Source organism: Cryptomeria japonica, unplaced genomic scaffold (assembly GCF_030272615.1).
Source record: "Cryptomeria japonica unplaced genomic scaffold, Sugi_1.0 HiC_scaffold_295, whole genome shotgun sequence".
Classification (NCBI taxonomy): Eukaryota; Viridiplantae; Streptophyta; class Pinopsida; order Cupressales; family Cupressaceae; genus Cryptomeria; species Cryptomeria japonica.
In genome coordinates, this window is record NW_026729117.1 from 117,398 (window position 1) to 132,400 (window position 15,003).

At 36.2% G+C, this 15,003-nt stretch overlaps 1 protein-coding gene across 1 annotated transcript; it reads left to right on the forward strand.

Moving 5' to 3' along the window:
• The first annotated feature begins 207 nt into the window (after positions 1-207).
• LOC131870136 (pectinesterase inhibitor 4-like) lies at positions 208-765 on the forward strand. Its single transcript, XM_059215817.1, has one exon. The coding sequence runs from the start codon at positions 208-210 to the stop codon at positions 763-765; it is 558 nt and encodes a 185-aa protein (XP_059071800.1).
• Positions 766-15,003: the final 14,238 nt, after the last annotated feature.

Below are 15,003 nucleotides of genomic sequence, written 5' to 3' on the forward strand. Positions count from 1 at the left end.
AAAAATAGATAAATATGTATCTCGCAAAACCGTGCACTATATAAAATTCCAGTGGCATGCAAAAAGCCTGTTGCTACTGAATGACAACCATGAAAGTTTTGTATGCAGCAGATTCAGATTGAGCTATATATTGTCCCAGAAGCGAGGGAAACATTAATAGAGCATTTGGTTCAGTCGGTGATTTCAATAGAGCAGTTGATTCCAAGCATGGCGTCCTACAGAAGTGGTCTCTTGTGCGCAATCATGTTTGTAGCAATTCATGGAGGCTGGGCTCAGACTTCCGATACAATTAGTAATGCCTGCAGTAATGCCTTATATACACACTTTTGCGTTTCAAAATTGTCCAAAGCTTCTGGGGCTTTGGAGGCAGATTTAACCCAGCTTTCTGTTATTGCAGTCCGTTTGTCTAGTGAAGTAGCGAAACCTGTTTCTAGGTTTATAGAAAAGCTCAAAAAAAGAAATCCCAATGTCTCGGCTCTTGAAGACTGCTCAGATCCGTTGAAGGATACAAGGGAACAGCTTCATGATTCACAGTCAGAACTAAAGCAATTGTCTAATGTCAATTTCATGGAATATGTAGAAGATGTGCTCACAAGGCTGAGTGGTGTGGAGACTAATCAGGATACATGTTTGAGTGGGTTGAAAGAAAGCAATGTTCCTGCAACCTTGGTTTCCAGTGTAAAAGATAATACAGATAATCTGACCATGTTGATTAGTGATGCTCTAGCTGTTGTTAGCACTCTTCGGCAACAGGGACACATTTGACTACTTTAGAAAACAGCTAAACATATTGGCTGTTGGCTTGTGAGGAGGGATATATATAGCAGATAACACATATTTGGTGTTCAAGCTTCATCTTTGGTTACTTCTTTTGTTTGTGAGATACATCATTGTGCTATTTAGATACCATTTTTGGTAACATACAAATGGAATGTTTGTGATTCAAGAAATGTTTTAAATGTTGTTATTGTGTTTGATTTTAGAAATATATTTGTAAGATATATTATTGAATTTTAATTTGTTTTGAACATTTATCTTATAGTTTGTATGAATTATTTTCTTTTTCTGATGTTTTATAATGGAATTTAGATTCTTTTATATTTCATGATAAGTATAATTTTAATAAATTAACTACGATCAATGAAAAAGAAATTACTAATGAAATGCTTGAAAATCTTGCAGTAAGTATGGTGTACCCTGCATCACTGAGTATTGAAATATTGAAATAAATTAAATTAAATGATGAATTATATTTATATTATAAATTAATCGAAAGATTATAATTTTTCAAGAGAGTGATCTGGATACTCATTCTTAAAAACACAAAATTTACTGGCATCTATATAATACAGTTTTTCCAATAAATCAATATATTTACTACAGTTTTCACTTGTCTGTAATTTTCAAATAAATTTTCACTTTTATCAAAAAAGACTTAATGGAATGCGGATCGCCTAATGTAACTGACATTATCCTCAGATAATGTAACTACCATCTTAATGAATTGTACCAACGGTGACGTGGAAGACCAACTGGTTCATCTTCATCATCGTCTCTTTAAAATCGCTCCTATCTATGTTAGAATAATTGCTACTATTTCATTTTCTTCAGCTGCAGGTTTGGACACTTGCTTTCCGGTCCTCCAAGCGAGCTCTTGGACTTACACCAAATAGGCAACGACATTTTGCTATGAAGATCAGTTAATGCAAGAACCCTCTCGCCTCTCTCAGTATAGTAGTTTCAAAACTGATAGGATATATTTGTAATTGAATATGCATCCTCTTCATTTGCACGGGCAAATAACTCTACGACTAAACACAACCTATAAATTCAACCTTAATCTAACCCTAATTGAACCCTAACTCTTATTCAACTATGATCCTAATTGGATTCTAGCATGAATCTTAACCCCAATAAAACTTTGCTTCCAATTTAACCTTAACCCTAATTGAACTCTTATACGAACCCTAACTATAATTAAACCCTTTCCACAATCAAATCCCATCTCTAATTAATTATAACATTAATCCTTAACCCTAATCTCTCTACTTTAATGTTGATCCTAAACTCAACTCTAACCATACATTTGAACCCTAACTACAACTTCAACCCTAATCTACACCTAATTCAACCCTATTTTTAAACTTAACCCTAACCCTAATTGAACTATAATCTCAATTAAACTCTAATCCTAACCCTAATCGAGCCCAAACCCTAATCCTAATTGAAGTGTAAGACTAATTTAACCCTAACCCTAATGTAATTGAAACACAACCCTAATGCTAACCATAATTTAACTCTAGCACTAATTGTAATTGAACCCTTATTATAAGCTAACCCTAAAATTAACCCTTACCATAATTACTAAACCCTATTTTGAACCCGAACCATAACCCTAAAGTAACCTTAATTGTAAATCCATCCCAACCTTAAGCATATCCCAATCTTTATGCTAACATAACCCATAAACCCATTTGAACCCTAACACTAACCTTAAATTTAAATTTAAATTTAATTTAAGATCGTAACAGTTGTTCACTTCTAGTTTTATTTGGAAAAAAGGTTTGTAAGATTTAAAGAAAAGATTTGGCTTAAAAGTATTGCTCCAATCTCCATTCCTTTTTTTATTTTTTTAATTTTTTAATTTTTTCTGAAGCGAGATCTTCCTAGGAGGCAATACCCTTTTTTATTAAAAACTGAAAAACAAAATTACACAGTAGACAAAGCCAACCTCTCATTTATACAAATACATAATCCCATTACCTATTTCTACCACCCTTTCAATAATCTCCACAGGCATGATACCATAATTCTCTCTCATGTATCTATTGAACTTGTCCAGGCCATAATCCTTCATCAGTCTTTTCTTAAACAAAGACCATGCCATTTTTGTTTCACCTTCTTCCCTTCGTCATTCAGGTTGAAATATCCCAACATGCATCTTGAATCCAGTGCAGCCCTCATCACTTCCTCGTATATATCTTCCCTCATCATTCTCCTCACTATCCCTATAGCTGCTGAAGGTTTTCCAAGGACCTCAACGATCGGATTAAATATATTCTCCATCACCACCCTGTCATGAACGTGGCCATCGTTCTAGAAGTCGACTCTTAAAATTTGGATCACAGAGTGTTTTTCTTTGTCATTTGCCTTCTTAAAAAGGCGGCTGATCTCTTCCTCTAGCGCTTCCCTAAGTGCAAAGTCCAAAGTCCTCATCCATTCTCAACTTCTCTTTTGTTCCCTCTGTGCTCTGCAAAACACTTCTTCTCCTAATGTATCCCTTTTAGCATGATCTAGAGTCATCTCCACTGATGTCTATCCTATCCAACTACGACTTCACTCTGCCCAAAACTGCTACTGACCCGATCCTAAATCTGAACAAAATCTTACCTTACCCAAAAAATTTGTCGTCAAAACATTATAATTTGATTTAGAAGACACAATTCTAGGCACGAATACACTTCCTTCCATGCCGCCTCTAGCTTGAGTAAGATAAATCTCATCCAATTCTCTCAGGAGGATGTACTTCCCTATCCTCTCCCAAAATAGTACTAAACTCATTCTACAGGTCTATCTCATCCAACTCGACCATCTATCTACCTTTTCTTAGACCTTCATTGGCAAGCCAATTAGATACCCTATTTCCTTCCCTATATGAATGATTGAAACGGTACTCCAAGAATTTGCTCAATTTTTATTCAATCGCTGGTAGCCATTGATTTAATTTCCAGCTGATAAAATTAGAGCGCATCACTCCATTTAACACCACTTGTGAGTCCCCTTCAATGAGAATATTCGAAACCTCCTTGTTCACACACATCTCCAACCCATTATTGAGTGCACATATCTCTGCCTTGTTATTGGTAGCTATTCCCATCAATCCCATAATTGCAATAATCATTTTTCCCGAATCATCCCTCAAAATAGCGCCGAACCCTGCCTTACTCGGATTTCCTTTGCTAGCTCCATTTAAATTCAACTTAAGCCAACCTGGGGTTGGTTCCCGACATCTTACTCCCTTCCTCTTAGATTGTTTATTAATGATGTTGCAGATGACTAGATCCTTCAAACCCCATTTCTCTTCCATCATTTTGTCCCATTTGGAGTAAATCTTCACCCGTTTCCCTGGAATATTCCCTTTCACCACTTCAACAATTAAATATTCCTTCAAAAAGTCCTCGTCTCTAAAAATACTCCTATTTATTTCTTTGCATATCCGCCAAGCTACCATGGAAGGACTAGTCACCTGGATAAGTCTCCCCATTTTGAATGCTTACTCTCTGTCGGCCAGGAAAGCAAGAATTCCATTAACGTCCTATTCCTAGCCGATCTCCATTCTAACGTTTCCATCAACCGGTCCCAACATCTCACCACCAACGGACACCAAAAAAAGAGATGTTCAGCGGTTTCCTCATTCCCTCTACATAGGTAACAGATATTAGGACCTTAAATTCCCATCTCTCCTGTACCGCCTTGAACTTCTAACACCCACTCCTTATCCTCAATACAATCAATTAATGCTTTCACCCCATTCCACGAGTCTCTCTAGAACCGAGCCTTCTTTCCATTACCAATTTTACAGGACAGATGATTCAAGATTACTCTTCATCTTTCCCAGATGAACCTCCAAATCGTCAAACCTGATTCAGAGTTGGCCAAGGTAAAATTCCTTTCCAAGTCCTTCTAGTCTAAATATTTTTCCCTCATAAACTTGCACCAAGGTTTTTGAGGAAACATATAGTTTCCAAGCCAATTTGGCTCCCAAAGCCAGGTTCTATAGATCCATTTTCCTAAGTCGCGCTCCTCTTTCTTCCTTCACGATACACGCCGTATCCTAGTTTATTAGCATAACTCTCCTAGAATCCTTCAATCCTTCCCATAAGTTCACTTCTTTAACAACCCGTCCAACGTGCCAATGGACCGCACGATGAGCCTAAAACATGTAATGCTATAGATTGGGATCGTTGATAAAAAACATTTTATCATTTGAATCGTACCAGCCTATGAAAGCCACTTTTTCTTCCATGATTCCGCTTTAGATTGACAATTATTGATGATCTCCTCCTATAGCAACCTATTACTTCGATCGATGAACAAGGGAACTCCCAAATATATCGAAGGGAATGATTCTGTTTGGAATTCCAATATTTTTTCAATCTTGTTTTGATTCCTTTGGCTAGTGTTAACAAGCAACACCTGTGACTTATTTTTATTCATGATTTGAATCGATGCCTCCACATACTCATCCAAAGTTTCCTTAATCACTACCACTTCCTGATCCGAAGCCTCCCAAAATAAGATCGTATCATCAACAAATTGTGAATGCGAGATTGGCTCCAGGTCTCTGTGAACCCCGACTCCCTTGCAAAATCCCATCATACAGTTCTTCTTAATGTTCCTGCCCAAAGATTCTACCATTAGAAAAAATAAGGAGGGAGATAAAGGGTCTCCTTGTCTCAATCCATTGGTGTCTCTAAAGAAACCACATGTATAACCATTGACCAACACTAAGAAATGGGTTGATGAGATGGATTGTCGCATACAATCTAGCCATCTGCCGTGAAAACCAAATTTATCCAGGACCAAGAGGAGGAATTCCCAATTAACCTAGTCAGACACCTTGCTCATGTATAGTTCTACAACCATCCCTTTCATATTCTCTCTTCCCATAGAGTGAAGAGTTTTCGAGACCAGGATGATACTATCGATGATTTCTCTGCCAGGGGTAAATCCGTGTTGTTCCTCCGAAATGATTTAATGTAAAATATTCTTGATCCTCAAAGCCATGGCCTTTGAGATGACTTTGTAAATAGAGTTACACAGAGAAATAGGTCTGTAATCCACTATCATCTCACAATTATACCTTTGGGGTATAAGAAAAATTATTGCGATGTTGATTTCTCTGACCAGTCTCCTCTTCTTCCTAAACTCTTCCACCATCATCCATATGTCCTCCCACCTGAAGTCCCAACATTTTTGATATACTTTTTCTATAAAGGCATCGAGGCCTGGCACTTTATTAGGGTGAAGAAAGAATGCCGCCTCCTTGACTTCCTCCAGAGAGAAAGGCATATGCAAAGCTTCATTTTCTTCCTGGGATATGACTTGGTCTATTACTTTTAATACGTTATCCCTATATCTAACATCACCGCCTATGAAAGAACCAAGTGGGTTTTCAAAATGTTGAACTGCAACCTTCTCAATATCATCTCCTGCTAAACAACACTGACCATTATCATCCTTGATTGCTTCAATCTTATTGATCAATCTCATAGCCTTCACCGATGAGTGAAAGAACTTTGTATTTAAGTCCCTAGGTGAAATACACATCTTCCTGGATTTGTTGCGCCAATAAATCTCCTCCCTAGCCAATACCTCCGATAGACATCCCTTCAATTCCTTTTCTTTTTTATATTCATCATTGGTCATCCCAAAGAGAATTACCTTCTCATTAAGAGAAGCAAGCTCCTCCTCTAACCTCAAATTATTTTAAAAAATATTCCTAAACGATTCTACATTCCACCTCCTACTTTTATCCTTAAGAAAATGTAAACGTTTAACAAAACAGAAGCTGGACATACCTTTGAATTTATTACTTTCGTCCCACCAACTTTTTAAACTAGATTGGAATTGCCCATCTCGTCACCACATACTTTGGAATTTAAAATTCCTAGAGGACTGTGACTTGCGTACCTCAAGTTCTAACTAAATAGGGAAGTGATCGGATATAGAAATCGACAGAATGTTCGTCACCAAGGAGAATTGGCCTTCCATCCATTTCTGGCCCACCAAGAACCGCTCTAATCTCTCCGAAATGTTGGTGAAGTTCAATCTCCTATTCATCCATGTATATTGGCCATTTTTAGGAAAAACTTCAATCACTTCGTTCTCTGCTACAAAACTTTTAAAGTCTTCCATTATTCTGTTGGTCTTCCTCAGACCACCATTTTTTTTCATTCAGGTCCAGAATAGCATTAAAGTCTCCTCCAACAACTAGCCAGACCTTGCCAATGATTCTAATTCTCTCTGATAGTTCCTTCCAAACTCTCACCTTACCCTCTATTTTAGTCGGTCCATATACATTGATCAAAGAAAACTCCGAATTACAAGCAATAAGTTTCACTCTACAAATCATCTAATAGTCAGATGTTTCTCTAGGGGTAATCCTAACCACATGAGGATTCCATAAGATTCCCAAACCACTCGCATAGCCCTTAGCTTCTCGGAAAAAACCTTCCCATCTAGAGCAGTAATGCAAGAAACTAAGCGCCTTGTCCAAATTCAGCTTGGTTTCTTGGAGCAGAATTACGTCATTAGAGGATTTCTCTAACGAATGCCTAACCAAGCGTTTCTTGTCAAGAGTTGAAAGGCCCTTGATTCCAAGTGAGAATTCTCATTGTCCTCCAATGGAGGATTTACCTCCCTTGGATCTTCTCAAAAAGTTGACCACACCGATGATTCCTTTCTCCTTAGCCCCGTCCTCTCATTTTTGCTTGTTACTCCTCCTCCCTCTATTACCTTTGGTTCTCCCCAATAGAGCATTAGTCGATTGGTTAATGGATATCGGGTCGATAATGTCCAAGAAATCTTCATCATCAAATTCCTCTACCAACCTCACATCATATTCCACTTCCGTGTCTGACAGGCCCGTTTGAGCCTCCTGAGATTTGCCAGGGGCCTTATCTTGCTCAATGATCCTATTTGTGGGGGAAATTTCATCGTGATTTTAAATTTCCCTGTTCTACTCCCTCTTCTTTTCTCCATTCGCTTCTTTGATGACCAGAGCCCTTGAGGGGATTATTGACTCATTTCTTGGTGTCGTAATTGCCTTCTCAATCATCTCATGACTCCCGTTCTTCATAAGTCATCTCTTAGCCGACCCAACAAATATTTTGCAATTTTCTCTCATGTGAGACCTACTTCCACATCTTTCACAAAGGCACTTGTCGACTTCCACTTCAATTTTCTGCATCCATATCCTACCGTTCGATGTCAATCAAATCTTGGGGAGAACCCTTCTAACTTCAACGATTTTGATTCTGAATACAAATAAGAGTCATTTTCCACCAACCTCTCATCTATTTATAGTGTCCCCAAAGTTCTACCTATTTTCTCCATGCTACTTTCTCCCCAATATTCGATCCGTAAATTATACAGCCAAATCCAAATAGGGCAGTCATATGGGGCCAATGGCACTGGGTCGAAATTTGGAAACCACGATTGCATATATAAAGGATAATTTTTGACAATCCAATTACCGTGGTGAAGGGTCTCCTCTTTCTCTTCCACCTCTGCAAAAATAACAATGAGGAATCCCCTTGGTATGAATTAAGCCACTACCTTGGCTTTCCAATTCTCCTTAATCCAATATTTAATCTGCCTTCTCTCGTATCTAGATCGTACTACCCTTCGGATAACCACTAGTTCCACCCATAGTTCTATATTTTCTTCAATATCATCTGACATATTAATCTCGACCAAGTCTGCTTCCACTTCCCTCCGCATTTTTCGACTTGATCCCACCAGTTTCTCCTCCGCGAACATTTCTTGCGGATCCACCATTATTCCAGAATGGTTCTCTCAGACTCTCCCTCATCCTCTCCGCTATATAAATATCCCAATCTCCATTCCTTGTTATAATATCCTGTCATTTAATTTCACACATTATTAATGTTTATATATAAAGATCACGTTTCTAAATGAAAATTTTAATTAAAAAAGGAATTATAATTTAAAAAAAAAAATCTAATAAAATAGATTAAAAATTTTAATTTCTTAATTTTAATATTTTGAAAAATTTGATATTTATCTATAATTTAATTTTGAAAGAAAAAATATATTTTATATTAAAAATGAAGAATTTTTTTGTTTGTAAATTTTCTCTATGCTTTTAAAATTGAGGTTCAAAAAATAAATTTCAAGCTAAATATTAGGGAAGAATTATTTCGATAACTCCTAAGATTATGATTTTCTATTTTATGTAAGTTTTTCTTATATTATAGCTTTGTACATAAATTTAAAAGCTTAATGCTTTATATCTATACAATATTATATATTTATATTTTATTACACATCCCTTCCATTTTACTATTAAAAATGGTCCCAATAAACCTCTCACCAGAAGAGTAAATTTGGGTGATGTTAATGTCTCAGTCCATTGCCAATTCCTCTAATGAGAATAAAAATTTGTTTTAAGAGCGTATTGTTTAAATTTTAAAACCTGACCTTTTCTATAGAAGGGAATGGTTATCTAGCTCTTAGAATGCACCAAATATCTATTATGATGTATTTATCATGTACAAACGATAATAATGTCTTAATGTATTCTAGAGACTAAGACTGGGTCCCATGGAGGGGGGCTACCTAAAACATAGAGCTGGAGCTGCTAAGATTTTTTAGGAATATTTTAAAGTTGGCGGTCCCATAAATTTTGTTTTGCACTTCAGCTTAAAAATTTAAGACCGTAAATTTAAGGATGCTATGAACTTTGTAGTTGAGATCAACTTAAGTTTAAACTGCTGCAAATTGGTGGTAAATAAATTTAATTATTTTCCTAAAATTTATATGATTGACAAATGACATAATATATTCCTAAGCTCGTGGAGCTCTATTTTTTAGGAAAAGATTCTAAAACCTCTTGGCTGATATGGCAGAATTCATCATGAGATACATCACCCTGGATGGTAGATGTGCTAGCATTTTCTCACATCATTTTAATATCTTAAACCATTTTAGGCACGGTATATTGATTTCTATTCCCTTTTATTTGGTTTCGTCCTTGGGGAATAGTTTAGTTAAACATTTTGAAAACCAGGATAACCCTATGATTCATGAAGGGCTTATCTTGTTGATTATGGAATACGCCCAAGATCATGAAGTGAAACCCTCCCCCATTGATAAAACCCACATTTCCTCCTCTAACCCTGATGTGCAGTTGGTTTCTGATACAAAGATGCATGAGGATGACAGTCGTACTGCCATGGATTGGCGTGATAGCAAAGATATGGAGCACCCTGAGTATAGACCAAAGAAATAAGGGGAGCTTATGGTGACCCTGGGAACTAACGGTAGCAGGAAAATCAATCCTCCAAGGTGGGCGACAAGTAAGTTCAAATCTGGTAGCAGGAAAATGCAAGACCTGGAGCCACCCACCAAAAGGAAAATGAAACTAACCAAACCTAGTGGGTCCAAAGTCCTGGACCATGAGATTAGGTTGGACATCCCTATCAATGTGGATGATGAGAAACATGGGTTTGAGAACAAACAAAATTAAGGTAAGATAAAGGAGGAGAGGGTGATGGGAAATTCCCTATTGGAGGCTACTAGAAGTCAGGAGATCTGTTGGAAGTGGGTGGAGAAGGAAATTGGATCCCTAAAAGATGGTATTAAAGGAATTGTTGAGACTTTCACGGAATCCCTTGGGCCCAATAAAACTGAGAAGATCATGAGTATGATCCAGAAAATTTCTCAAGATGTGGAAACTATGAAGGTTGACCAAGAGCACAGAATTGAGAAGATGGAAGAGGATGCGAGTGAGATCAAAGAAAACCTGAACAATTTGGTGGAAATCAGTAGGCAGATGATGAACAATAGTGCTGATGGTTTGGAAAAAAATAATTCCATGATAACTGATTATAGAACCAGGACCAACACCAGTGAGCCTCCCTTGGGGGAAAAGCAGAAAAAGATTGCATCGGAGGGTGGAAAGAGTGCTACTGGTGGGAAGACTAGCTCGGGTCCTTGCACTAGAACCAGGAGCCGAACCCAGGGCCAGTGAACCTCCAGATTCATCATGGAGGATTTGGAGAAAATCATTAAGAGGATTATTTAGAAAAATGCTAAATTGATTCACTCTCTTAGTTGAGTGCTTTGCCTTGTTTTTTGGTTTAGCTGGTTTTTGTTTTTTGGCTTTTTGTCTGTGTGGGGTTTGTACCCTGTTTTGCTTAGTTTTTCGGTCGGGTTGGCTGCTGGCCTTGGTCTGTAATACTCTGGGTTTCAGGTCCCTGTAAAACTTGTTTATCTTTATAAAAAACATTACCCAAAAAGTAAGGCAATCCCATTGATTAAAGGATTAAAAAGGATGGTGCAAAGTGATAAAATTGGTTTTTAGTTGTTGTGTGGCTTTGCTCATATTGTTGACAGTAATATCATGCCTATCAAAAGTTGTGCCGAAGTCCTTGGTTATGCTCAGGCTACTAGTCAAGTCATTCATTCCATTCCTATGCCTACATCCTTGTCTAGTGTGCTCATATTTACATCTTCTATGATAGTGTTCCACCTCCGTACTCTTAACCTCAACCTTCATACAACAATGTTACTCCTCCATCACAATCCAATATGTCCAATTTCAATCCATCCACTGAAGCAACCATCAATAACTTAGCTCAAACTGTTCCATTCCTACAACAACAGTTGGCTTCCATTACCCAATCCAAGTTTAATGTGCCCACATTTAATGTAGCGAGCCCATTATTTGATGGCATTGTCTATGTTGTCCCTCCTAAAAATGTGGAAGTCTCTCAATTAGAGCTTTATAATGGAAAAAGTGATCCCTTGAATCATATGAAAATATTTCAAACTTTATGTAGTGACTTTCCTCACGATCAAAGACTTATAATGGTGAATCTAGACGTGATGTTTGGAGAAGTTATTAATGGTAATTGATGTTTAGTCGAGTTTGAATTGGCAAATGTTGATTCAACTCCCGTCTTAATATATCGTGTTCCATTTGGGTGGATAGTAGTAGAATACGATGGTGGAGGAAAGGTTGGTTGAGAGAATTGGATTTTTTCTTGGAGGAGGGATGGAGATTAAGATGATGTATTAGAAAAATGAGAATTAATATTGAAGATGAGAGATGAAACTGGATTTAGGATTGAAACTGGAAAAATAGGATGATGGATAAAATCTTGGTTAAGATAGATAGATAATTATTCAGAGGAGGGAATATAGATTAACACGATTGATTGGAAATGAACTTTTTATTTAGAAGGATGGATGAAAGGTTGGTTGTGAATGTTAACTCATCTTCCTTAATCAAATCTTCCTCATTTTAGAAACATAATCTTCTTCATACGTTAACTCATTTCCATCTTAGATATTGCTTCTTCTTTCATTAGTTAACTCAATCTTTAAAATAGGACCTTTATGTGCCCATTTATCCATCATGTAAATAAATAATTTATTATTATCCTCTCACAAACTCAAAATGGAAAAAAATCATTTTGTAGTTGAGTTGATTCAATGTCATCATTCTTATCCTTATCATCTATTGATTTTTTATTATAAAACTATAAATAAGATCCTTTCCCCACCCTTTTAGAATCACATTTTATGCAAATTCATTTTATGACATATGTTATGATGTGAGGATCAAGCATCCACATACTTTCAAGGTGAACAACATCAACACATCTTTCTTTCTGAGATTTGTAATGATATTGGTAAATAGGATTTATATTTAATTTCTTTTTTATGTTTTTGAGTATTTGTATTTCTTATTTTCCAATTTCCACGCAATAAAAGTTCCAAGAAAAATAAAGGAGAAGTTGGGTGCTCTGATCCAAAAACAACATAGAATGAAAAGGATAAGAACAAAATTATCTCAGTTGAGGAGGAAGAGGAAGAGGTGAAGAAATTTAAGCACAATACTTGCAACAAAAGTTTCATAGAGAGTCAGAAGGGATAAAATATAAAAAATAAAAACTATGGAAAAAAAAAGGGCCAATAATAAGAAAATGGAAAATATCAAAGCTTAGACACATAAGAAGAAAGATAAAAATAAATCCATATTTTTCCTTGTATAGATCACTTTATAGACTAGGAAAATCATTGGAAGTAGCACAGCTATATAGAATATTTTTTGTAGAGAATGAAAGATCGTTATCCAAGTCATATTGGACTTCATTGGGAGTAGTAATTATGTAATGGTAGATATAATATAGGAATTTTTGAAGGAAATGATTGACACCATTAAGGAAAAAGGAGAGAAGGCAACACAACTATTGGATAACATTTGGACAAGTGCCTTCAGAATTAAACTTGTTCCTAAGTAATAGATCACAAAAAGAGATCTATAAAAAAAGGAGCTTATGTATAAGTAGATAGTAGATACTCTTTGTTCTTAAAATGATGAGGCCAAGAAAAGAGTGAGAAGTGAGACCATGGAGTCCACTAAAAGGCCCATGCTAGCCTACTAGCTAAGAGAAGAGTGTCGTGGTAGAAGAAGATAATATAAACAAAACGTAATATATTGTTTATGGTATAATAGGAATAAGTATAGATGAATTAGTCAAGGAGATCTAGGATGACACTACACAAACAGAGGAGGATATAAATATAATACAGATTGTGATATCAAGACCTAGATGAACAAACAATACAAACAAAAAATAAATAAATAAAGGAGGAACATAATTGAAAGAGATAAACAAACGTTACAAGATATATTGCATGATAAATGAGAGGATAAAAAAATAGAGGATCTAGAACACAGGTCGCGCACGAGAGTTACTATTAGAAGCGATGTTAAGCAAAAACGAGCGGACGAGTGTTACAACACAGGTCGCGCACTTCACATAAAAGAACGCCCTCGGGTAACAAGTGGTAGTTGTTAACACAAAACAGCAGTCGTTTACGAGGAGAATGACATGCATGAAGTGCGAGAACTTTAAAAGACAATCCAAGAAACGCATTAAATCTAATTTTAGCTCTAAATGCACGAGGAAAAAGGATAAAAATAGATAAATATGTATCTCGCAAAACCGTGCACTATATAAAATTCCAGTGGCATGCAAAAAGCCTGTTGCTACTGAATGACAACCATGAAAGTTTTGTATGCAGCAGATTCAGATTGAGCTATATATTGTCCCAGAAGCGAGGGAAACATTAATAGAGCATTTGGTTCAGTCGGTGATTTCAATAGAGCAGTTGATTCCAAGCATGGCGTCCTACAGAAGTGGTCTCTTGTGCGCAATCATGTTTTTAGCAATTCATGGAGGCTGGGCTCAGACTTCCGATACAATTAGTAATGCCTGCAGTAATGCCTTATATACACACTTTTGCGTTTCATCATTGTCCAAAGCTTCTGGGGCTTTGGAGGCAGATTTAACCCAGCTTTCTGTTATTGCAGTCCGTTTGTCTAGTGAAGTAGCGAAACCTGTTTCTAGGTTTATAGAAAAGCTCAAAAAAAGAAATCCCAATGTCTCGGCTCTTGAAGACTGCTCAGATCTGTTGAAGGATACAAGGGAACAGCTTCATGATTCACAGTCAGAACTAAAGCAATTGTCTAATGTCAATTTCATGGAATATGTAGAAGATGTGCTCACAAGGCTGAGTGGTGTGGAGACTAATCAGGATACATGTTTGAGTGGGTTGAAAGAAAGCAATGTTCCTGCAACCTTGGTTTCCAGTGTAAAAGATAATACAGATAATCTGACCATGTTGATTAGTGATGCTCTAGCTGTTGTTAGCACTCTTCGGCAACAGGGACACATTTGACTACTTTAGAAAACAGCTAAACATATTGGCTGTTGGCTTGTGAGGAGGGATATATATAGCAGATAACACATATTTGGTGTTCAAGCTTCATCTTTGGTTACTTCTTTTGTTTGTGAGATACATCATTGTGCTATTTAGATACCATTTTTGGTAACATACAAATGGAATGTTTGTGATTCAAGAAATGTTTTAAATGTTGTTATTGTGTTTGATTTTAGAAATATATTTGTAAGATATATTATTGAATTTTAATTTGTTTTGAACATTTATCTTATAGTTTGTATGAATTATTTTCTTTTTCTGATGTTTTATAATGGAATTTAGATTCTTTTATATTTCATGATAAGTATAATTTTAATAAATTAACTACGATCAATGAAAAAGAAATTACTAATGAAATGCTTGAAAATCTTGCAGTAAGTATGGTGTACCCTGCATCACTGAGTATTGAAATATTGAAATAAATTAAATTAAATGATGAATTATATTTATATTATAAATTAA